Raw genomic sequence first — 24,473 nt, 5'->3', positions numbered from 1 at the left:
TAAAAGTGTGTGGAGCATATAACTTTGGTCACCCTGTATTAAAACTGTCCGGTAGGACAGTTGTATAAGGGTTGATCATCAAAAACTGCACGAAAAAGCGTAACGTTGAAAAACACCCAACTTTGACAAGTTTTTTCTCTTTTTCTATAAAAGATAAAATTCCCAAATTTTCTTTATAATATAGGGCAAATCCTCCTTTATAACTGTAATTTTTTTGCAACTACCTAGATAAATAAAATAAACTGCAAAAAACTTTTCGATACATAACATCGATAAAACCAAACATATTCTGTGCAAAAGATTAAATTTGAACCAGTTGAACTGTCAGTAACACTACCTACGGATGGATTTAGTAAAAACCATGTGCACTCATAAATTGACCCTCGTCGTCTGCCTGAATATGACATTGCTTCCGGCCACAATTTTTTGTATTAAATTAAAAATCCCATACAGTTGAACTATCACAAAAAGTAACTCAATTTAGTAGTCAACTCTTTTGACTCTTAGTTCAAAATTATTATCACTTGGTTTCAATTATTGTATCGGGATTACTACGGATAACAACACGTTTACTAAGAAGAATTATTTAGTCAAATTGCAGTAGAAATTATTTTAATAACCACATAAAATGGCTAAAACAAACCGTACCCAAATAAATGAAATTTGATTATATTGTTCATTGAATTTCATTGACATCAAAAATATTTACGCAGTCTTTAATTCTGCATTTATTGATATTTTTAAAGGTTTTTTTTTTTTTATTAAAACTGACGATTCATTAACTATAAATTTTCATTTACGATTCAATAAACCTTCATGTATTTAATCTTTGTTTTGTTTGCATAAAACTAATTATTTAAAAACAAAAATACAACGTTTTGATTAAGGCAGTGGTTTCCAACCTGTGGGGCGCGCGACTGTTGCAAGGGGGGCATGCAGCTGTTTCCAAAATATCATTTTCGAATACAAACCAAAAAAGTCGAATAGGTGTCAAAAAAAATGAATCAGCAAAATAGGTATACGTAATCCACAATCCTCGCAGCGAATTTTTCGGGTACAAATGCTAAAACATCCATCCATACTCTTGCTGGAACGAAAACATCTCGCTTACGCTTTGGGAGCCGAGCGCCAGCGTGGCGATTAGAAACCCGTTTGTGATTGAAAAATATGATGATTTTGGCCTTACGACAGCAGAGCAGGAAATGATAATTGACTTATCTAGTGATAGCACATTAAAGCAGATGTTTCAAGACGAAAATAATATTGTTACGTTTTGGCTACGAGTAAAGGACGATTTTCCTACTTTGACAAACAAAGCTTTAGAAATTTTATTGCCATTTGTAACATCTTACCCATGTGAAACTGGTTTGTCTACAGTAGCTGTCTTAAAAACAAAGAATCGATCTCGCTTAGTGATTGAAAAGGAACTGAGAACCGCGATTTCTTCAATGATACCACGGTTTGAGAAAATTTGTGCTGAAAAACAAGCTCAACCGTCGCATTAAATTTTTATAATGTTGTATTAATTATACCTTTTTTTTTGTATTTTTGTTTTTATTACATTTAAATTTATTATTTCTTATATTAAATAATTATTTTTTTATGTATATTTCTACATAATATTGTACACTCAACAGCAAAAAAAACCGGACACTCAGATTTGGTCTCATAATTTTGTTAAATACGCTAATCTTTTTACTTTATGGTAAAAATTGGTTTATTTATAAGTTATTTACACAAAATCTGCCACAAATGACTAATTTTTATTAATTATTAACGCCAATATAAAAAAATAAGAAATTAACACATTTCTTTTTTAAACTTTATTCTTAATTTTTATCACGTTTTCTGACAAGGGATGTTCTTCTAATAGCGGGTATTTCTCCCTCTTCTACGGCGAAGGGCCCTAATCCTGTCAGGATAGAAGAAATTAAATTTTGGACGTACTCCCATTCTTCACGAAGAGCAATTTGGAGCTGATTTAAGTCACTAGGAGGAGGATGACGATGTCTAACACGCCTTCCTAAATTATCCCATAAGTGTTCTATGGGATTCATATCGGGAGTTCGTGCAGGCCAGTCCAGAACTGTGATTCCCACTTGCTCCAAGTATTCGGTAACAATTCTGGCGGTATGTGAACGAGCATTACCCTGCATCAAAATGAATTGGTCACCAATAAATGGAGCCAACGGGGTCACAGCCTCTAGGAGCTCTTCCTCAATGTACCTCCGAGCAGTCAGAGCCCCCATTATCAATGAAAATCAGGTTCAGTACGGGAGTGGAAATTGATTCCACCCTTAGCCATAACTGATCTCCTTTCGAAAGGTTGTGACTCGCGAAGAGTACATTGAGCAAATCGCTCCCCTGATCGTCTCCACACTCTGTCTCGATCGTCTGAGTGGTATAGACCAAAGCGAGACTCATCTGTGAATAAAACTGTTCCCCATTGCTCTACAGTCCAATGAAAATGCTGGTCGGCAAATAATCGCCTTTCTCTACGACGCCTTTCCTGGTGTTGGGGCCCTGTCGCGGGGCGCCTTGCTTCAAGTCCACGCTCCCTCAGTCTCCGCCGTACTGTGTCCGAGCTAACACGCGTATTTCGCGCCACTTGAAGCCTGTCCCGAACCTCAGGAGCAGTTAAATGGCGGTCTCTCAATACTGAGAGCGTGATAAATCGATCGTCAACTTCAGTTGTGGCCCTTGGTCGGCCACTGCCAGCTCTCCGTTCATAACTGCCAGTCTCCCGGAAACGCCGGAGTGCATCATTAATGGTGGACTTCGCTACTTCAAGGGTTTCTGCGATAGATCGGACGCTCCGGCCTTCTCTTGCCGAGGCATCAGCTCGGGCTACGTCTACATTCGAAAGAACCATTATTCTGGACCAAAATAAAAAAAATCACGTCTATTAATGACAGAAAGGCGCGGTTAATAAATTAAAGATCTTTAAAGGTGCGAAAACCTGCTTACAGTTTAGAAGAGTTCCGTCAGGTAAAGCAGCCCCAAGACAAATAAGCCACATCTGAGTCTTATCTCGTGCCCTACTAATCCTGAAGGGATTAGTCCAATGGACTTAGACCCTTCCTTCTCTGTAATAACCAGATTACCCACAAAAACAAACACATTACTGATAATCAGCTTTTAATATAAAAAATATTAACTGTCCAGTTTTTTATGCTGTTGAGTGTATATTATTTTGTAGCCCATTAAATAAATTATAATATCAGTTGAGTATTTATGAAATTAGATTGTTAGAAAAATTAAGGGGGCGCAACAATTTTTTTTTAAAGGGGGCGCAGTTACAAAAAGGTGGAAACCACTGGATTAAGGGGCTTTGAATTTACAGTTTACGTATTCATCATCAGATTTAAAAAAAAACTCTGAATCGATTTATCGCCCAATGTGGACTGCAATCTACAGAATAGATACTACAATCCTCGCTATTATTGAACCATTCAGCATCAGTGGTTCCCAACCATTGGTCCGCAAGATCTAAAATATGGTCTTTTTATCTTAAATGTTGTATAAACAACTATAAATCGAAAAAAAAATGAGAGCAGGCTGATGTGGAAAAAATTTCAGAAGCAGAATAACAATATTAATGATTAAGTATTAAATTACTCTTTCTAACCAGAAAGCACAGCTTAAAGGCATTATATAGATCAATCGTTAAAAAGCGGTAATTCGCTCTGTTGACTTTAAATAAACATAAAAAGTTTTTAAGTTTGCACTTTTAAGAGGCTGCTGACAATGGAGGTTAATTTAGAGTTATTGTTATACTCGAGTTTAGAACATTTATGTGACAATTTCAAGGTTATTCTAATCTCCAAGGTAACTAACAAATCAATTTCTTCATTTTCTTCAATTAGGAGAAATTTATAGAATAGACGCTTTGTTAGGAATGCCCTGCTTTGATGTAGCAAAAGAGCGTACTCTGCTAACAAAGCGCTCCACTCTCTCGTTTTTTTTTTTTTTTATATATTAAGAAATAAAATATATATTGACATTTTACAATTTTTAAAAGTTTAATACCTAAAACTTTTATTTAAATTTTATTTTTTTTAATTTGTTTATTAAGTTAAACCAGCGCTAGATGCACTGTGAATAAAAATAATATCGACTCTACTCACTAACTGTGGGTAGAATTACCCCAGCGATAACACTCTCTAAGTCATCTCCTGGATTAGCTACTCTCTTCAGAAGAGAGCAAATCGCGAGGCCATTGGCGTTTTAATCGCCTGGGAGGTTGATGTGGAAGGTGATGAGATGATAAATGGCGGAGAAGAGGATTGGAATGAGAGTGTGTTTTGATGAAAACTTTTATAGCGAGTTCGAATGACCTGAATTACAAACGGAATTTCTAAGTCTGTGTGGATAGTTAGATTTGAAACGTAAAATGGAGCGTTAACGATAGTGTAGAGAATTTTAGACTTAAGAGATTGAATTTGTTGAAGATCGTTGAACCCGAAAGTTCAATACCGTACATCCAGGCGGGTTTTAGTACATAATGGTAAATCAGTCGTTAGTTATTAAGTTAAAGTTTTGAACGTTGGTCTAGTAGTCTTTTAAATAGTCAATAACGCCTGTAAACTTCAGTTCGTTTAAGTCGTGTGTGCGGGTTCCAAGTCAGTCTTTTGTCTAAGTGCAGCCCAAGATAACGGACAACTTTGGAGGAACAGGAATTGAGTTATAGTAGCCCGGAGGAAGGGCGATGCTGCGGAGGGTGAAAGTAATATTTTGTGATTGGTTTCATTCAACTTGACTTTCCATTTTTTGAAACATTCCTCAAGAGAAAAGAGATGACTTTGGAGGATTCTGTGTGAAGTTACCGGAACCATGTGAGGAGAAAGTATAGCTGAATTATCTGCATAAGTTCGGAGCACAGTTTCAGGATGGATTGGTATGTCTGCTGTGTATATAACATATAGGATAGGTCCTAAGATACTTCATTGAGGAACGCCCGCTTCAATACGATGTTTAGCTGAATACGATGTTCCGATTTGAATTTGAAAATAACGATCTGACAAATAGGACTTCAAGATGAGGAAGTGAGTGAACGGAAGTATGCACTTGAGTTTCCAGAGCAAGCCCGGGTGCCACGAAGGCTTGCTTCTCCTTGAGAAAGACACCCGAGCAACACCCTTTCTTCTCAAGGGAGAATGAAATCGTGTCCACCACTGTTGTACAGTTGAGTGTTGTCGCCTAAATCGAAACTAATTATCTGGGATGATATTAGAACATTCGAGTATAGGATGAATTTGTTTTAAAAGAAGTTTCTCAAGAATTTTGCCAAGAATTGGCAGTGTACTAAAAGAAAAAAAGGTTTGTTAGTTGTAGGATTAGGGTAAATTAAGGAGGTTTTCCGTAGAGTGGGGCACTAAGTTGTCCTTAGTACTGAATTATAGATTCTGGTTAAGATGACTATTGCTTTTGTTGGAAGATGTGGGAAAATTTTAGCAGATATGAGATCAGAGCCCGGAGCAATCTTAAGAGGGAGATGTGGTTATACACTGCGTATAAAGTGCTTATCTTCTCTCTTCGTCCATTTAACTACTACCCAACACAACCTCGTCTTTAGAAACTTAAATCTATACTTTTAGTCTTCACTGAACTCTCCAAAATGAATCAAGCAATAATAACGTCCCGTTAGGTATTTCAATGGCGAAAACCAGGTAGATAGACACCCTCCTGCGTCTTTAACTGAATATCAAAACAGTCAACTAGTAAAAAGTAAAGTAATCAGCTGTTTAATCAGGCGAGCTTAACGTCCTAATTAGGGGTGGGCGGAAGCTCATACTTTGCTCTTAATATTTTCTCTAACAAATAATTAGAAGAAGATAGGAACTGGAGATCTCTCACTTACGCTTCCCAACTATTACACCACACTAATCGCTTAGGTTCATATCGATAATTTTCATGGTGAGGAAAGTGAATGAACACTCAGTACACATTCTGCATAAGTTGTTATTTATTTTACGTCACTAAATTATAAAAGAATCGTTTCCTAAAATCGATTGAAAATTCAATTACAAAACAGCGTACTTCATTGGTTTCCGTTGAAAATCCTGAATGAAAAATGTATCCGTTTTTACTTGAGCTAAAAAAACCTAACAAATTCATTCATGTGCTTCTTCCTTGTCGCCTTTGTTACCCATACTGCCCATGAATTGTTGAATTAATTGAGTGATTACCTCCTTGTTTGGTAACTGAGAAGTTAGTGGATTTTCATCAGGTTTTTCTCCACCTTCTGAACGTTTTCTTCTGCCGGCTTCTGGTGCATCCTGTCCGATTTGATTTTTGATTGGGTCTGGCAAAAAGGATGTCAAAGAGTTTTCTGAATGATTTTCATTTTCATTATGATTGCCACCGCCAGGCTTGAAGTTTAACATGCCCGTTAATTGGTTAGTGATATCTGTCGGCGACTGTGGAATAGAGCTTGGAATAAAAGAACTTCCTGATGAATCTCCACCGTTTCCGCCTTCTGCAGGTTCATCGCTTGCAGTTCTTTTATGCTTTCCACATGGTGTGCCTGTAACCACAATCAACTTAAATTCAATAATGCGACTTTTGCAAAATTTAAAAAAAATAAATAAATAAAAATCTTTAGGTACACTTAAGGTGAGAGAATGTGGAAGAACATGCTGTTTTGCAGGTGAATTGTGTACATATTTCTCTATTTTCCAGTCCCCTGCTTGGCTGCAGACATCATTGAATAGAATGCCAGTGAGAGTGAGATTGAGAGGGGACTGCTCCCAGAAAGTGATAAACTAAGTCTAGTGGAAGGCGAGGCAATATCGGAGGTATTAGCGCACGGAGTCTTTACCAGTACCTAGCCGTTTATCAGGCGATATTCTAGCTACGGTTAGCACTGACAATCATTGGACAGTGAGTTTGTAAGAAGCTCCTATCAAGAGAAAATCAAAGGACAGGCTTACGCGTTTTGGCGTCCACATTTTAACTTGAACCCAAGTCGTCTAGAAAAAACTCTACACCTGAACATAAACATAAAACTTAAGGTTTAAACCCAACAAGCTGGGCAACGATCGAACGAACAATAATAAAGAGGAATCAGCCCAAACCCTTCTTCCGTCAAATTCTTCCGACCAAAGAGCCTATATCTAGTCTCACCTTGATCCAAAATGAATGGAAGATTCTTCCTCAGTTCTTAAAACAACATTACATTAGAGCTGTTTCTTTAAACCATAATGCTTACCCAGGGTTCCGGTTTTATTAAAACCAAATTATTCTCAGAAGAATTGCACCACAGTAGTTGAACAATGGATAGTTTTTCTTTTTAATTGACATTCTGAAAAGTGATGTCAATGGTGCTAACACTCCAGTACAAGCTAGTCTACCCAAGATTGCTATTTGCAAAGTAAATCCGTTAAAATAATGTTACTCTTCTAACAACCAGAAAATATTAACATACCTGATACTATGGTAAGACAGGCCAAGGTGCATATAACCACTGCAATTTTCATGTTCATCTTTAGCTGGAAAAAAGAAAATAATTTGTTATTATCTTCATCTTCATCATTTATTGGGAGGCTGAGAGTCGAAGATTCTTTTATAAATGGTACATTTCTCGGTCAGAGGCGAGGCCCTCAAAGCTAAGAAGTGTTGCGGTACTGAATTCGATTCCCGGTCCAGGCCTTGGCTTTTTATTTAATGTTTATTATATAAGAAATATAGTAAAGTATATGTTGCGCCCTTATTCACGACATCTTATGTGGGGAGTTGGACGTTGAGCCCCGCCTGAAGAGTTGTTCATCAAGAAATCTATCATGAATCCAGCAGCAAATGAAATATTGAATTTGTATTATTAATGCATTAGTCTAGGGCGTGATTTGGAGAAGAAGAAAGAATCAGGAACGACAGCATCTATTCCAGGAAGCAGACATTGTAAAAATAATTAGGCTTGGCAGGCTCAGTTGGGCAGGCCATTTGGCAAGGATGTCTGAGTTGGAAACACCCAGACGGTTTCTGCAAGAAGATGTACACAGAGTCAGGAAAGTGGGCAGACCTAAATTGAGACCTGCTAGGAGTGAGGAATTGGAAGGTTGCTGCAATGGATAGGGATGGACTGGCGGAAGCGGATTGAGGAGGCCAAGGCTCAGTAATGGGCTGTAGCGCCGGTAGTAGTAGTAATGCATTAATCTTGCACTTAAAGAATTGTCAGCGAGTACAGACTAAGAAATCACTTTCATAAATCCTTGCAGCTGTTGACTAAAGTACGGGATGATATAGACATTGTACGTAGTAAAGCCGAATCTGGGGAGTCTCTTTCCAGAATATCGAAGCCAAAAAAGGCAGGATGAAATATGAATTTCTTAGTATATCTTTAGCTTTATTATAATTAATTAAAAATGGATGTAAAAATTAATAGGATCATGAATGTTGAATATCTTAATTATTTTTAATTTTTAGTTGCGGTAAAGATTATGTTTTGCGCACCAGCTTCTTTAATTGAATAGTTGTTTCATATATTTCTTAATTGTCAAGATCATCTTAAATATTCTTCAGTTCCCGAACTCACTGCAACAACACTTTGCCTGAGTCACGCAAACCATCTGCATTCATTTAATTGTCAACTAGAATCGTTAGCTGAACAGAGTTCAAATGGCAACTTGTTGACTGCTGCTACTTTTACTTTTATTCGATATAAAAATGGGAATTTAATGTAAATATGTGTTAACATCTTCATTCAAATATTAGACTGAAGCTAAAGAAATTCACGAATTTCTTACCTCATTTATTAAGTGGTAAGAAGAAAATTATTTAAACGTTTTAGTTTAGGAATGAGCTAGGGCATAGAACTTATAAAAGGTTCCGTTTAGCTGCGCTTTCCTCAGTTTTTCTCTACTTTGGAAGTTTTAACAGCTCACTAATTGATGCAGAGTTGGTAATGAGAGAACTCGGTCCACTCTCCGGAAATTCACCGAGTATGCTAAACTGATCATAAATATTAAGAGGAAACCCCTGAAATTTAAACATAAATTAAAACAATACTTATTCACAGTATGTTTACTATCGCAAGAAGACAAGAGAAATTCTGGTTTTGTTAAGATTCTTCGGTCCTGAAGGTTTGCAGGAAGGTTCACTTTTGGGAAATAGCAAGGAGTTGCAAGCAGTAATTTATTCGCCAAAATCTCTTCATCAGGATAGGCCATTCGATGCTTGCAATTCTCGCTTGAAAGCAGCTCCTTAGAACGTTAGAACTTGAACTTTCATTTTTTTGAAACTTATTCCTATTAATTTCAGTCATTTTTTTGATGTTGAGGGAACAACGGACTTATATCATTGGGGCCATTTCACTTCTCGTATAGAATGTCCCAAAAAAATAATTTTGTAGCCAAACATTCTTCTTTGATCGAAATCACTTAACTGGTAGTACGAATTTTCTGAACCATTTTTATTTTAAACTTTTTTCTAATAAAATTCGATTTCCAGGAGGTGGTGTGTCTCTGGAAAAGGAGATACTTTGTCATCATGGTACTATAAATACTTAGTACAGTTTCTGTCTCAAGTGTACGATCAAGTATGTATAAGGGCTAATCGTGTAAGCTCTAATATTAGCTTACTAAACCACAGCTCTGTGACAGTTCTATTTACGTTAGCCGATATTCAAAAGGAATTCAAATATTGAACTAAGTTCGAAATATTGGAGAGTAAAATACAGAAGCTTGTTGCTCCAACACTGGTAGTGAACTCTTTAACTATTTACTTAAATATTGTACATATATAGTTATTAACTTACCTTGGTAGTGTCAAAGTTGTTATTGCTTCTATTGTTGAGTAACTGACCATGCTTTCGTTGATATTTCAAACCTTTATATACCTGCCTCAATCAAAAGTTTTATCAAAAAATATTCGTACAAAAATCCTAACAAAACAATATCTAATTATTAATATTCATTTTGTTCGCATAATATTATTGATATTGTTGTTATACTTGGTCAGTACACATAAACACGAACTTACTTTTTATTATATTTAAAATATGAATTTCTTATTTATTTTTACATATTATCTTAATCAGCAAACCTATAATTCATACAACATTGTTCGTTGTAGTTGCTCAGGCCACCGTATCATTTAAAACATTGAACAATAGAACAAGAAGCTATCTCAGATTATTTACGATCATTTGTCATTCTGGGCTTTATTTCTTGTATGTTTTTAACATTTGTTTTATATTATCCTCCGAAGCAATAAACTTTTGCCCGATTCCTAAAGATTTGAGTAATATTTTTGTATTCATTCATTTTTTATTCGTTATTCAGTCAGGTTTGTTTATTCAAACTTCTTATTGTTTTTTGGTTTCTACAAAAACATATATTTCAAAAGATGTCATTTATAGAACACTTAGATACATTCATTTGCTTATTTGTTCATTAAATTGAATTGACAAAGTGTTTTCATTGGAAAGTTCTAATTAAATTTTGTTGTGAAATAACTATTATTTTATATGGAACTTATTATCTAAGCAGCGCATTTATTAGTTAACATCCTCAGAATCAGAAGAAATAACAGCGATAAACTGTAGCAATCGGTTAGTTAATAATAGTAAAGTAATCGCCTATTTTTTCAGGCGGGGCTTAACGTCCAACTACCATTTACTAGGTGTCGTGGACGGAGGCGACTAGCAAACATACTTTACTATTTCTCATTTAACCATTAAATAAAATCCAAGGCCAAGACTGGGAATCGAACCCAGTATCACAATGCATATTAGCTTTGCAGGTCTCGCCTCTTAACCGCTCGGCTAGTTAATAATAGAACCTACAGATGTTAAAGAACAATTATGCTGAGTTATCTCAAATAACATGAACAAACAGAATCAACGGCCGCCATTCCAGCCCGATTTACCTAACTATATCAGGCAAGTTAAGAATTCATTGAGGAAATGAGAAGTATCTAAGAGCGCAAGCGTTGGACTATGTTACTAAAAGCCAAAAAAAAGGGACTCCTTTGGAGCCTACCAAGAACTCTAGAAAGCAATAGTACCTTTAGACTAATTGTCGGCAATGACTTTCTGTATTTGGCAATGCTGATTTACTCAGAGACTATGAGGGAAGAAATATTTTTTTAGCTTATTCGCATTACAGAATATTCATGCTTACTTCTTCATTAAATAGAAGTTCATTTGATCACGCACGACACAGCCTCCAGTTTCATTTTTACAAACATCACAGCTCTCCATATCCTCCTACAATCTAAACCCTGAAGTTGAAAGTAAAGCGTAACTATAAGAAATAAAACGAATCGTTTAGTAAGACATTCCCGATTAGCTCATTTTAAGACTCGAAAATAACATTGTTGGTTTTCATCGATCATTTACCTTCCACTTTGAATATTGATTCATGTGATGATTTCTAGCCTTGAAAATGAGTTAGTTAGTAACTTTATATTTCTGTTGCAGGTGATGGGAGGAATCCTGTTGATTGTCACTTCGTCAGGGAAGATTGTTTTCATATCCAGTCATGTTGAAGGGCTACTCGGATATCAAACGGTAAATGCAGTCAATGATTACCCATTTTTTAAAGATATATTTCGCTTCTTTATTGCTTAACACCAAGTAGCACATTGGTAGTATAGTGTAAAACATATGCAACACATAGCTGATGTATCTGCTAAGACTATTACTGTTTTAGCTTTAATTTTCTTGTGTTTTTCTCTCGCAATTTGAAAAATTTCGTGGCAGATAAATTTTGAATAAGTTTTATATTTATTTCTAGTTATCTCAAATAATATACAACCTCTAATTACTCTGTTTTTCTTTTAAAGTGGTCACTAATAGTGATACAGTCCGACCGGACAGTTGTATAGGAGTTATTCGTTAACAGCACACAAAATGGAACTATAGAAAAACACGCAGCGTTGAGAACTATTTCTATGTAAGACAAAATTCCCAAATTTTCTAAGTACTTCCTGAAAATAAGAAATTATCGCTTGAATCAATTATCACGTCGATTTTAATGTGTTACAAGTTTATGCTGATGAATCTTTTAGAGATCTCGATGGTATGTATTCACTTCAGGTGAAGAGAGCTCCAATTTAAGGCACCCTTATTTAAATTTAAAAAAAATAATAATTCCGAATATTTGTTAGGTTTAATTATCATTGCTTAGATAATTTTTTTTTTTTTTTTTTTTTAATTTATTTGATATTCACAATCTACAAAGAATAGAATTCGTAATAAGTGAATACGATAAAAGAAGTCTTCCTGACTGGATCAACATGAGGAGAGAAGCTGCCCACCGGCAACACTCTCGCTGGAGTTTCTTACATTACTGGAGATTGTCACGAGGCCAACAGCGTTTCAGTCGTCGTGGAGGACGATCTGGAATCGTTGTGGAGGCGAGATTTAGAACAAGAGGATTGGTACAGAATAGAAGAGAGTCAAAGAATTTTCTATATTTAGATTTAGATTCGTCAGTTATGTATGAGATTTTGAGATCGTTATGGAGAGAAGAGTTAGACACATAAAATGGAGAATTTGTAATCTGTCGGAGAATTTTTGATTGGAAGGACTGTATTCTTTGTGAATTGGAATGTTTGGTTGAACCCCACAGCTCAAGTCCGTAAGTCCAGATCGGTTTAAGTACACTGTTGTATATTAGTCGTTTATGTTCCAGTGGTAGTTTGGATTGTCTGCCAATTAGTCGTAACAGTAATTTGTTTCGTCGGTTGAGTTCTAGTCTTTTCAGTTTAGTGTGCGGATTCCACGTTAGTCTTTTGTCGATGTACATCCCAAGGTAGCGAACTAAATTAGCAGAAGGAAGAGGAATTGAGTTAAAATTTAAAGTGGGACAAGAATTACGACGCAGAGTAAAAGTTATCTGTTCGCACTTTTGAGTATTGAATTTGACTCTCCACTTTTTGGCCCAGGGTTCAAGTTTGTTTAGATGATATTGTAGATGAGAGGAGGCTGTAGTGGCGTCTGAGTTAGAAGAGAGAATAGCAGTATCGTCAGCGTAAGTGCAGAGCAGTGTGTTTGAGTCAGTTGGTAGGTCAGATGTGTACACAGTATAGAGAAGCGGTCCGAGAATACTTCCTTGAGGTACACCAGCCCGTGCCAGAGAGTAGTCGGAAGAGGCAGATCCATAACTTATCTTAAAGAAGCGGTCGGTAAGAAATGATAGTATAATCAAGTAATAAGTTGATGGAAGAGCACTCTTTAACTTCCACAATAGTCCTGGGTGCCAGACTCGATCAAAGGCCTGAGCCACGTCGAGAAAGGCCCCACAGCAATATTGTTTCCGCTCCAGAGAGGAAGCAATGGCGTCTACTACTCTGTGACACTGTTGAATAGTGCTGTGCTGTTGTCGAAAGCCAAACTGATGTGTTGGAATTACAGTCGCAGATTCCAGAATAGGGTAGATGCGTTTAAGTAGAAGTTTTTCTAATATTTTTCCCATAATCGGTAGCAAACTAATAGGTCGGTAAGAGGTTGGAAGGTGTAAAGGTTTATTAGGTTTCGGTATCATTTTTATTACAGAGAATTTCCAAGTTAAGGGAAAGTATGTTGTCCTGAGAACTGAGTTGTAAATGTATGTTAAGAAAACGATTGCTTTTTTTGGAAGATTGCGAAGAATTTGTGCTGTTATCAAGTCGTATCCTGGAGATTTTTTGTACGGTAGGGATTTGATTAGATGTTTAACGTCAGACGGAGTGAATGGTTTTGGTGGTAACGAGAGTGGGAGAGGGATGTCTAGGTCTGCTATGACGTCAGTGCTGTGTGACTCGTCTTGAATATCTGGGTGAGGAGTGAATACGTTAGTTAAGTAGTTCTTAAATTCTGTCGCTGTTTCATTGTCGGTAATTGTCCAAGATCCGTCGTCACGTTTGAGAGGAGAGGAGACAAATTTATATCTGAGAAGACGTTTGGTGGCTGTCCAAAGAGATTTGCGGTCAGATACCAGAGAGGTCACGTACTCGTCATACTTCAGGGATCTGTGTTTTTGAAGCTCTCGTTTCAGCTGTCTCGTCAGTCGGTTGAAGGTCAGCTTGTCACTCGGGTAGCGAGTGTGTTGCCACACAGCACGGGCTCTTCGTTTCTCTCTTATTAGCATTCTTATGGCAATAGGTACATTGTGTGGTCGAAAATTATTCTTTAGTGAAGTGCATCTGGTGGATTCGGAAATAGAAGTTTGAATGGAAATAGTAAGTGTCTGTACTGCGTTATCTATTTCATTTGGGGTTTTTAATGATGTTAACAGGTTCAGTTTGTTTGCTAAGGTAGTTTGGAAGAGAGTCCAGTCTACAGGCCCAGTGATAAGTGTAGGAGGTGAAGGAGTGGGTTTGGGTACTACACTGAGTGTAAGGAGTACAGGGCTGTGGTCAGAAGATAAGTCAGTAAGTGTATAGATGTCTTTGTAAATGGACGTCGTATTAAAAGAGATGAAGATGTCCAGAATGTCAGGTAGTTTGGACTGTGCAGTAGGCCAGTATGTCGGTCGGTCTGGTGATAGAACATTGCACTGTTTCAGTGAAAGAACATCCAGCAGTGTGCGTCCCCGTGGATTGGATGTACGACATCCCCACTGAGGATGCTTGGCGTTATAATCTCCTCCAGCAAGAAATTTAGGCCCTAGAGAGTGGAAGAAAGATTGAAAGTCCATTGCTGAAATAGCTTTATTAGGAGGGCAGTAAACTGCTGCTAGATTGAACCCTAGAGGTTGGCAGTCTAGAGAAATGGCCGTGGATTGAATGAATTCTCTCTGGTAGGAAGGAATTTGATGATGATTTAGAGTGCTTCTGACTAAAATAGCTGCGCCACCATGAGATGTGTCGTCTGGGTGATCAGTCCTGTACGTTTTGTATCCGGTTATGTAAAAGTTGGATCGTCCAGTAAAGTGAGTCTCAGTAATAAGTGCAACGTCAATTCGTTTGTCATTTAGAAATATCTCCAGTTCGTCTCTGTGAGAGTTCAAACCATTTGCATTCCAAAGGAGAATTGCGAGTGATTGCTGCAGATTAGAGTTCAACGTGAGAGTTTAGGAATGATTTCTGTTACCAGAGAAGTGAGTAGTGTGATGAGTGGAGTGATAAGAGACTTAAATTCGGAGAAGAATGTGTTAAGGAGAGAGGTGAGATCGTGAGAGATAGGGGATGGTTGAGTAAGAGCTGGACGAATCGCTGAAGGCCCCGCAACTTCTGCATATGTAGGTCTGTTGCTGGTGGTGGTTGGTAGAGGTTGTTCACGAGTAGATTGTTTAGCAGGAAGCACAGGAAATTCGGAGCTTTTTGGAGGAAGAGCAGTTTGCTGTGATGAACCATTTTGATGTTGATCTGGCCAGATTCCATTTTTGGCATATATATTTCTTCTCCTGAGGCGCTGAAGTTCTTTGTGAACAGTGCAACCTTTGTAATTGGCTGAGTGAGCTTCAAGACAAAGTGCACATGTTGGAGGAGTTTCTATTGGTTTTTTACATTCTGAAGATGGATGCATACCTGCACATCTTACGCATCTAGGATTATGATTGCAGTATGACCTTGTATGGCCATATTGTTGGCATCTTTTACATTGTAGAATTTCTATTGTTTTGTGTGGTTCTTCTATGTTAATTCTTGTATGTACAATCGTTTTTAATTTGAAAATATCTTTATTGTTTAGTTGGGGCTCAAGATCAACGAAAAATAATGGAAGCGGTAATTTTGATTTTGGATGTCTGACATTGGTTACGCCTTTAACTTTGAAATTATGGCGTTCCAGGTCCTCTTTAATTATTTCAGTTGGGGTGGAATGGTGAAGGTGCCGAATTACAATGCGGAATGCTTTTTCTGTTTTAATTTGGTAGGTGTGGTATTCTGCTTTATTGGCTTGAAGATAGTGTATTGTCAATCTATATGCTTCCACTGTCTTTGTGGACAGCCGTAGACTGTCTACACTGGATTTACATTCGAACGAGTCTGGACCAATAATCTGAGTTAGTACTTTGCAGAATTCTACATAATTGGACACATTTTTGATGAATATTGGAGGTGGTTTGATGTTTTTAGCAGGTTGACTTTCTTCATGTGTTGGTTCATCTTCTATACTCAGTGGTGCAAATGGATTAGGAGTGTAAAATTTGGATTCACAATTGCTTGCTTTTACCGGAGAATGATCAGTCTCATTTGCTGACGGAGGATTTTCTCGGAGAGATTCTAATGATTGGTGGATACTTGTATTATCTTCGAAGATCTCGTCGTCCTCAGTAGCGGAGGTCTTTCGGGATTTTCCTTTATTTTTTTTATTTTTTTGTTGAGTATTGGAAGATGTATTTGTTCTCTTTGAACATTTATTTATAACTGTATCAGTGATGCTCATGTCATCTTGATCACAGCTGGTTGTTGCATGGTTACGCTCCATATGGACACTTAATTAAATTAAATTTAATAAAATATTTATAATATATAAAACAAAATGTTCAAATAACTTACCAACTAACCTTAAAAGTTCAGTTTATATTTGTAGGACTAAATAAAATATTTTGGTACCTACATCACAACTTAGAGTTTTAACATGCACTAAAAGTTAAACTATATGAGAGGAGAATCTCCACACATTAAACAGTACACTTTTTCCTTTGAAAACAACACAGATTTCAAGAGCGAAATTCGCCTATACTTTCCGAGTCACAAGCCACAGCTGATCTGCTTAGATAATTGATTAAGTATTAAAGATGTTGATCTAGATCACTCACTGAAGAAAATATTTTTGTAAAAATTCTTAGTCCTTTATTGCGTCAATGAATTCAGTAGAACTTGCAGCTCAACTTGCAGTGCAATGTAACTTTTACTGATGCAGATATGCGTGCCAAGCGGAGATTGAATTCTATAATTTGTATTATAGCAAATTTTATTTATAGGGTTTATGGAGTATTTGGCACTTTTCCATTTTTATCAAATATACTGGGACAAAATGATGCAATGGCCAGGGACACCCACGATAAGAAACAGTCATGTTTGGTGGTAAGCTTGTAAACGTACTTATGAAAGATTGGCTTGCCTACTGGCTCCTGATGGAACGATAATTCCTTAATCTATTACGAAGCCATCGAAGGAGAAAACAGAAACGTTTATTCTTCCAGAACGACCATCTTTTTTATCTCTTTCTTTGCATAACCAAAGCATTCTTCAAATCTCTTTGGTCTGCTGCTAACATTCCAATGTTAATCTCCGTCTACGTATAAAGCTGATCCTCGCTAACATCCTCAGATTTCTTATTACTATTTTACCTAAGGATTATTTTATTCCTTGCAAATCCTTCCTCTGCCATTTCAATGTTAAACGTTGTCTCTACGTTTTCCCCGCCTTTACAATACGCAGCTTAATCATACCAACTCTATTTTCCTACAAATCTTTTGAATATTACTTCGTATTTAGTATTCTAAAACTTCCACCTTTTGCTTAATCCTCATTTTTAGAATTCATTTTCTTTCTTTCTATTTTCTAGTTTAGATTTTCTTCTTTTAATAGTTTAATTAATATTAAAAGCCATACTGCAACTGTTTTTGTTGCTTTTTATTAATTCTTTCTTTTAATAAATGAAAGTTACTTCATTAGACCGTTTTTATTAACATTATTTTTATACAATTATGTTATTCTTTCGAAAATATATAAATTTAAGCCCCACTTGAAGAATTTATTCCATTTTCTTTTTAAATTAAAATATACAGTTCTATACGAAGGGAATGATCCCTTGATTTGTTTTTATTAAATATTCTTCATTATATTATACAGGGTAATATTTAGTAAAATGTAGACTATTTTGTTTATAACAAAGGAGAAACTTACTCTTTTGACTATTTTGTCAGACTTCTTTAGGATGAGCAATCTGGTGTAATTAATGGTCATAGGTAAAAAATGTAAGCATTTACTCATTGAATTTTATTTATTCAAATAATCAGCTGTTCGTAGTACTCAGTTGTTCAAAGTCAAGAAATACACTTTAGTGTGGCTGCCTTTAGAAAGAGAACTCAGTGGGAAAACACTTAATACAGAAACTTTGCGAAAATAATGCTAGCTATAATGCAATTAAGTTCAGATTCTTTCGTCTTTTTTTTTTAATTTAAGGTGCGCTCCACCGGAAGTCAACCAAGAAAACGATTATGCTGACAAGAGAATAATTTGTAGCATTAAATTATTTACGATCACTTGCTAATGAGTGATAATTGGTTTCAGTAATCAATATTATTACCTTTAATATTAATTATACCTATTAATATTATCCTTTTGAGAGTATAGAATATGCGTGTCTAACATTTTGATTTATAAAAACTAAATTGGGCAGAGGGAATTGTCGGGAAGAATAGAGAGAGTCTGCTTTCTTTCATCTCCCCAAAAACATCTCCTCTGAAAGTTGGTAATATGATTTGCCATCCTCACAGCAAGATGAAGAAGTGTGAGATTAAGAAGTTCTTTTCTATTTCGAAGTACTACCAAACAAGTCGTGCCTTGTCTGTGGCAGAGTAGTTCGAAACTATGGCTGAATCAAGCTCTAAATTGGTAGAGTTATTTTCATAAATCAAGGAATTAAAACCCATAAAAAAACCTTGTAATCTAGAATACAGTTTGGTTGTTCTTTAGAGAATTTTTGAAGAGGTGGTTTGATAAAGAAGGAAATAGCCGACAGCCAATCAGAAAGGAATAAATAAATAAATATATTTTTATGAATCTGAAAGAAAGAGAAGAGAGAGACGAGAGATTCTCTGGTTGCTATGGAAAGTAAATGCAACAAAGTAATCAATATAACAACATCCAGCGCTAAACTCTCTTTCCACGATGGAGAGAGCTCTTCATCATTTCACAATACACGTGCAAATCACAATGTCAATACTTCTTTTTATAGTTGATTAGCTGAAACAACAATCACCTCTAACACGTATTCAACGTATTAATAGTTAATACTATCCAGTCACAATAATCATGCTATTAGTGGATGGGGAGCTACCACATCATCTCTTATCCCTAAAAAAAAAAACATTCTTTAAGCTCTAATTTCTGTGTGGTTCATTTGGGAGGCGTACTCGTTAAATAACTTGTGCGAAGCGCACATACAAGACATAACGATTAGAACTGACACATAAACGGAAATAGATAAAAGCTTGTTTTTGCTTTGCTATTTAATCTTTGGGTAAACGAGGTGTGGCTATTAAATAACGAGACTGATGCTGCTATAGAAGAACTATGCATGCGCCAAATCCCAACGACCGACAGCTGTGCAGCGTAAGCCTTCTCTTTCGATTGTAGCGTCTCACGTGTTTGTAGAGAAATCTGTCTGACCGGAACCGGTCGTTTGTGTAAGTGGTGTTTCTTTCGTTTTGCCGAAAACATGATACTACAAATGTATTAGAGCAACGAATTGTGAAATTTCACATGAAATGGGTAAAACCGCTACTGAAACTTATCTTTTATTAAAAGAAGTTTAAGGCTATGAATGTTTATCACGTGCGCAAGTTTTTGAGTGGTTCAAGCGTTTCCAAGATGGCCGAGAAGACTTCGGAGATTATGACCGCCCGGGTCGCCCTTCCACATCCAAAACGGATGAAAATATCGATTATAATTAATCAACATTAATTACTACCGTGAGGTGCTTGCTCAATTCCGTAAAAGAGTAAGGAAAAAACGACCCACTTTGTAGAAGAACAAGTCATGGGTTCTCCATCAAGACAACGCGCCGGCTCACACTGCATTGTCTGTCAGGACGTTTCTAGCCAAAAGTACAACATCCCAGTTTTAGGCCATCCGCCTTATTCGCCCCATGTCACTTTTATCTGTACCCCAAAGTCAAATCTGCATTAAAAGGGACACGATTTCAGACCGTTGAAGCTGTGAAAGAAAAAGCGGCACGCGTCATGCAGGAGCTCACAGAAAAAGACTTCCAGCACTGTTTCGAACAATGGTAAATTCGCATGGAGCGTTGTAGGGTTAGGGGAGGGGTGTATATTGTATAATAACTAAATATGTATAAATTTAAAATAATTTTTTTTACAGCAATAGTCTCATTATTTAATAGCCACACTTCGTAAGTTCTTCATATAGCTAGTTCGAGGACACATCGTACACGACTTCCTTAGAAACTCCAAATAATCTAAAGAAAACTTCCTGAAGTCCTTCCAGCAATATGTATGTCGATCGCTCTCACCAAAATCCTTTACAACTTGTAGAATGTTTTGCCATACATCTGGATATTTGCATCTTCATACTTTGATTTATAATCTACGAAAAAAGGTTGTAGGTTTGAAGTTCTCATTTTCTTCGTTTTTCCCAAGATTACTCTAAATGAAGAACCATGGCCTGCATATTTTAGCTAAATAGAAGGGAACCGAAGAAGATTTGCCTTTTGCCGAAGGCACTTAAGAAAGGTTAGCTAGAGAACAGTGTTATTTACCTATGAGATTTTAGGACTGGATCGTGAAGAAGATGAGTGGGTAAATAATTTCTGTAAAATATCAAGATTTTGGCGCTACGCCTCTTCGAGAGGAGGCTGCAGATGGTCGGAACGGAAATTCTGATTATTACTACTTTAGGAAGTCCGAATGCTTAGGAGATACTTTTTTACTTTTACGTAGTAATATCTTACTGCTTCTTTCGCCAGAATTTTATCCTTAGTATTGTGCAGAAATGTTTTGAAGGCCGTTGTGAAATCTACCCAACTGTTGGAGGGTCTGTTAATAGGTAAGGTTTAGAAGTGTTGTTTGACATAATTTAGCCTATTTTCAACTAAATAGAAACAAGAAGGAAAACACCTTGTTTAAACTGTCGACTTATTGCTGCCTTACAAAGAGATAACAGTAATTGGCGCTAATGACTCTCAGCAGTCGATGGGTCGAAAAAAAAAAGTAGTAATATTAGCACGTCATACAAAATGTTCGTAGATAAATTAAAAAGTAGTAAAGTGTTGAAAAATGTTAAAGTGAAACAGAAATTAAGGATATGCTGCGCAAGTTTGGTTTTAGTATCTTCGATCTGTTTTTGGACTAAATTTAGAATAACCAACTTCCTCAATAATTCTTTTACAGTGGCTTCATTTTTCCTTCTCGATGATACCATTTCCTTAAAAAACTTTCTCTTGGCACAATTCACGTAATAAAATTTTCGTTGAAACTTCTTTGTGCGAAATGTAGCTAAACAAAACAAAAAAGTCCGCACAAGCATTTTTTATCAAATTTGTAAGTTTACTTAAAGTTTCTATTATTATACAGTGTGATAAGGCCGCTTATCGTACTTAAATTGCAATGTAAAGGAAAACTTAACCTACCAATTTTGAATAACTATTTTAAAAAGCATTTTCCGTGGTAAATATTCTAAATTCAAGATTCTACAATGTGTGCAATGAGCAGCGCACGAAGTTAAGGGAAATTCGTTAGAGCGGTTTTCTAAGAAAACTTCAAACAAAAGATGAAAAGTGGCTTCCGTGTATACACGTCAAACCAAATCTCTGTTTCGGTGCGTTCAACATGTATACACGTGAAAAATATAAAATTGCCATTAACTATAAAAACTCGAAATATAAATAAAATACAATAAGAATATTATTTGGTGGGTAATTTACTTTATCTTACCAATAGAATGCCGAGTATTTTATACGGAGGGTGGTGGAGGGAGTCAGCCAAATGATAAGTGGTTGGTACATGTTTGGTCTCCGCATTAGAGATTGGGAATTAGGTACACAAATAAAAGCTCTCAACCCTTGTGCAATGCCGATTTTACCTTAGATAGAGGTTCAGACCTCAGTACGAGCATGATTTCATTTTGCACAGAATTCAAAGCTCTTTTTCTTCCTTGTAAAAGCTCTTGTGTCCCTAGTTAACTAGAGCAATGCATACGCGATGCTGTGTAAGATTTTGAAATGAGCACAGAATGCTCTGTAATCTCAACCCCCCAGAGATTGCAGAAAAAGTCGCTTGCAGAGACTATTATGACGTTGTAAACTTTTGGTTGTTTTGCCCTGTGTTCGACGTATAAATACGTCACTGTCTGATTTTAATTCTGCACACTGTGGGTTTTTTTTTTTAAAAAAACTAAATTCCACGCTTAACTGGTTAATGGCAATTCTGGTGGCTGATTTTCTCCAATAGCCTATTATTTTCGTTCCCATTGTGGCAATAATTAAAAATTTCGATTTTTTTTTTTTTTTCTGTGATTTTCCTAATTTGTGACTTGCTGTTCACAATAAACACACGTACGTCAAAACTTATTTTTATTTTTTGAGATTCAAGGACCTCAAAAATTGTATTTCAAAACATATTTCTGCACAACCGCAATAAGTTATCTTACTAGTTGACTAATAGAAAATAAAAAATTGTATTATATTTACTAAAATACAATTTAGTGACCAAATTTAGAATTTGAGGATCATCAAGTTTGAAGTTCCAAATTAGAGTAGTCAGAATTGCCTTAAACGCTTCTTGATTTGCAAGGAAATATTCAACTGCACAAAGATTTGGAATTGACCAACAAAGTATGTTTTAAGGTACAGTATTTCAGCTGAGGAAGTCCTCCCGGTCCAACTCATTTAAAGTCATCCCTGACCATGAATAAGCCCTTCTTACGCTTTCTAAGTGAACTGTTATTGTGTATTTCCACTGCAAAGTTTTGGATGTACCAATTGGAACTACGCACAGTCTTTTCAAAGAATTGAACAATAACACATATCTATCGATCTGGATAAATAAACAAATATAATAATAACTAAACAATTATTTGAATGAACTATTGCGCAATTAGTTTGTGGATCGGAACCATTTAAATAGTTCAATAATTATTTCAAATATTAACTGAATTTAATTGGTTAATGCACATTTGCATACTGTGCTTTCCTGGACAGGAAAAACATCTTCAATTTTCGGCTAGTATGAAATAGAAGAATGAAAAAAGTATCTATTTTAGCATTTAACATTATTCGGTTTCGATGAAAATAGAAAATGTAAGCACTGCAATGTAATAAATGAAACAGAAAGATTTTGACACTTTTAGTTAATACAGGTCACCAATCTTGTTACAAATATAATCAAGTTCGAGATCTCATTTATTTGATTAATGTATTTTTCAATATTGTAAACTCGGACAGAAAAAAAACCTAATGTGAATCTAAGGAAAAAAGTGCAGTACCACATTTGGATATATTGTGGGTTTATGGCTGCTTATACAAGGCAAGAACGATCGTCTATACCAGGGGTCGGCAACCAGCGGCTCGCGAGCCGCATGCGGCTCTTTTATCCAAATTGTGTGGCTCTTCAGCGTGCCCAAAATATAGTTTATATTTTAATTTTATTGAAACGAATGAAAATTCCATATATTAAAGGTATTTTTTCAAAAATAATTTTAAATGTGATAGGTTCGAAATTGAAGAGAATTATACAATATCAAAATAAAGTACTTGATTTATATTGTAAGACTGCCGCCTTTTCATTGGTTAAGTTATTATTTATTTGTTTATTTACTTTGCAATATGTGAAAATAAATATATAAAACATTTAAATGTTATTGAATATCATAAAATAATAAATTGTGAATACAAAATGATCTACAGCGTTGTTCACACTATCATCCTTGCGGCTCTTGGTAAGATTTATTAAGATTATTTAAGGAGAAATGGCTCTCTACTTAAAATAGGTTGCTGACCCCTGGTCTATACTGAGGGTTTGTCACTGATCTGTGTGTTTGTGAGAAAAAGACAACAAGGTTCTGTAGACTAAGATACTCTATCTCAAATTCTTGCAAAATTTATAAATATTATTTTTAAAAGAAACATTTTAGAGATCTGGGTAAGCTATAAACTTCATTAATTTTGTACAAAGAAGGGGGCTTTCTTGTAAGGGTCCTATGAGAGGTAGCCCCCCGATATTTGAGGTAGATAAATGAGAAAAAAGTCTCCTTTTTTTAATGACGCCTGAGAGAGTAGGACGGTGAGTTGAGTGATAAACGGACAGTTCAGAGAGAGGCTGTTGCTGACGATGCTGAGATATGCGCGATATGAGACGGTGGTACTATAAGATGCGGTTAGATAACTTCTTAATAAGATTAGATTAGAGAATATCATAATGCTAACTCATGAATAAAACTGTGTGCACTCCAAGACGGCGATGTTCTTTAGCTACCAGATGGCCATAACTGTCGGGTACAAACTTAATTAAACAAACAGCCGCACTGTGAGAGATGTCTAGAAAATGTTGTGTAGTTAAAATGTCGAGAGAGACATTGGTCCAGAAGAATGTGGACAATATTGTTACAATTGGTCATCTAAGTTCGAGTGGTAATATTAAGCTCTTTTTAATACGGCAAAATATTAATTAAAATATTAATGGATATTAATTCCCATCACCACTAATTGATAAATAAGGAGCTGAAAAAAAAATAAATAAAATAAAATAGAAATGAATGAAGTGAAAGGAGATTTGAACGAATTAAAACAGAAAAAAAGGTTTTAAATCTTGAAATAATGAATGAATGAATAAATGCTTTTATTTTACAAAACATTTAAA

At 35.9% G+C, this 24,473-nt stretch overlaps 2 protein-coding genes across 4 annotated transcripts in view; one reads left to right on the top strand and one right to left on the bottom strand.

Annotated features, from left to right (window-relative positions):
- Positions 1 to 24,473, top strand: part of LOC141449241 (basic helix-loop-helix ARNT-like protein 1) — a 186,697-nt gene that overhangs the window by 138,998 nt on the left and 23,226 nt on the right. For both annotated transcript variants that reach the window (XM_074118470.1, XM_074118469.1), the window contains one exon: positions 11,420 to 11,509. In XM_074118470.1, the coding sequence (XP_073974571.1) occupies positions 11,420 to 11,509 (90 nt within the window). The remainder of the gene's footprint in view (positions 1 to 11,419; positions 11,510 to 24,473) is intronic.
- Positions 5,802 to 10,057, bottom strand: LOC141449247 (uncharacterized). Of its 2 annotated transcripts, XM_074118481.1 has the most exons (4): positions 9,979 to 10,057; positions 9,755 to 9,835; positions 7,427 to 7,490; positions 5,802 to 6,526 (listed from the first exon to the last, which is right to left on the bottom strand). In XM_074118481.1, exons 3-4 carry the CDS (start codon positions 7,482 to 7,484, stop codon positions 6,114 to 6,116), a joined length of 471 nt encoding a protein of 156 aa, XP_073974582.1. In that variant the 5' UTR covers positions 7,485 to 7,490; positions 9,755 to 9,835; positions 9,979 to 10,057; the 3' UTR covers positions 5,802 to 6,113. The 2 variants fall into 2 exon arrangements, with proteins under 2 accessions (XP_073974582.1, XP_073974581.1); XM_074118480.1 differs by lacking the exon at positions 9,979 to 10,057 and having other exon boundaries at positions 9,755 to 9,901.

Source organism: Rhodnius prolixus, unplaced genomic scaffold (assembly GCF_049639745.1).
Source record: "Rhodnius prolixus isolate KJV_2025 unplaced genomic scaffold, Rpr scaffold_2, whole genome shotgun sequence".
Lineage (NCBI taxonomy): Eukaryota > Metazoa > Arthropoda > Insecta > Hemiptera > Reduviidae > Rhodnius > Rhodnius prolixus.
Note: the sequence above shows the minus strand (reverse complement) of the source record. Positions and strands in the feature narration are given on the sequence as shown.

What these genes read in the sequence shown, in the direction of transcription:
- LOC141449247 (XM_074118481.1), bottom strand. Translation starts at nt 7,484, where the DNA reads ATGAACATGAAAATTGCAGTGGTTATATGCACCTTGGCCTGTCTTACC. An exon ending in CTGTCTTACCATAGTATCAG is followed by an intron (nt 6,527 to 7,426) that starts GTATGTTAATAT and finishes TTGTGGTTACAG; the next exon opens with GCACACCATGTGGAAAGCAT.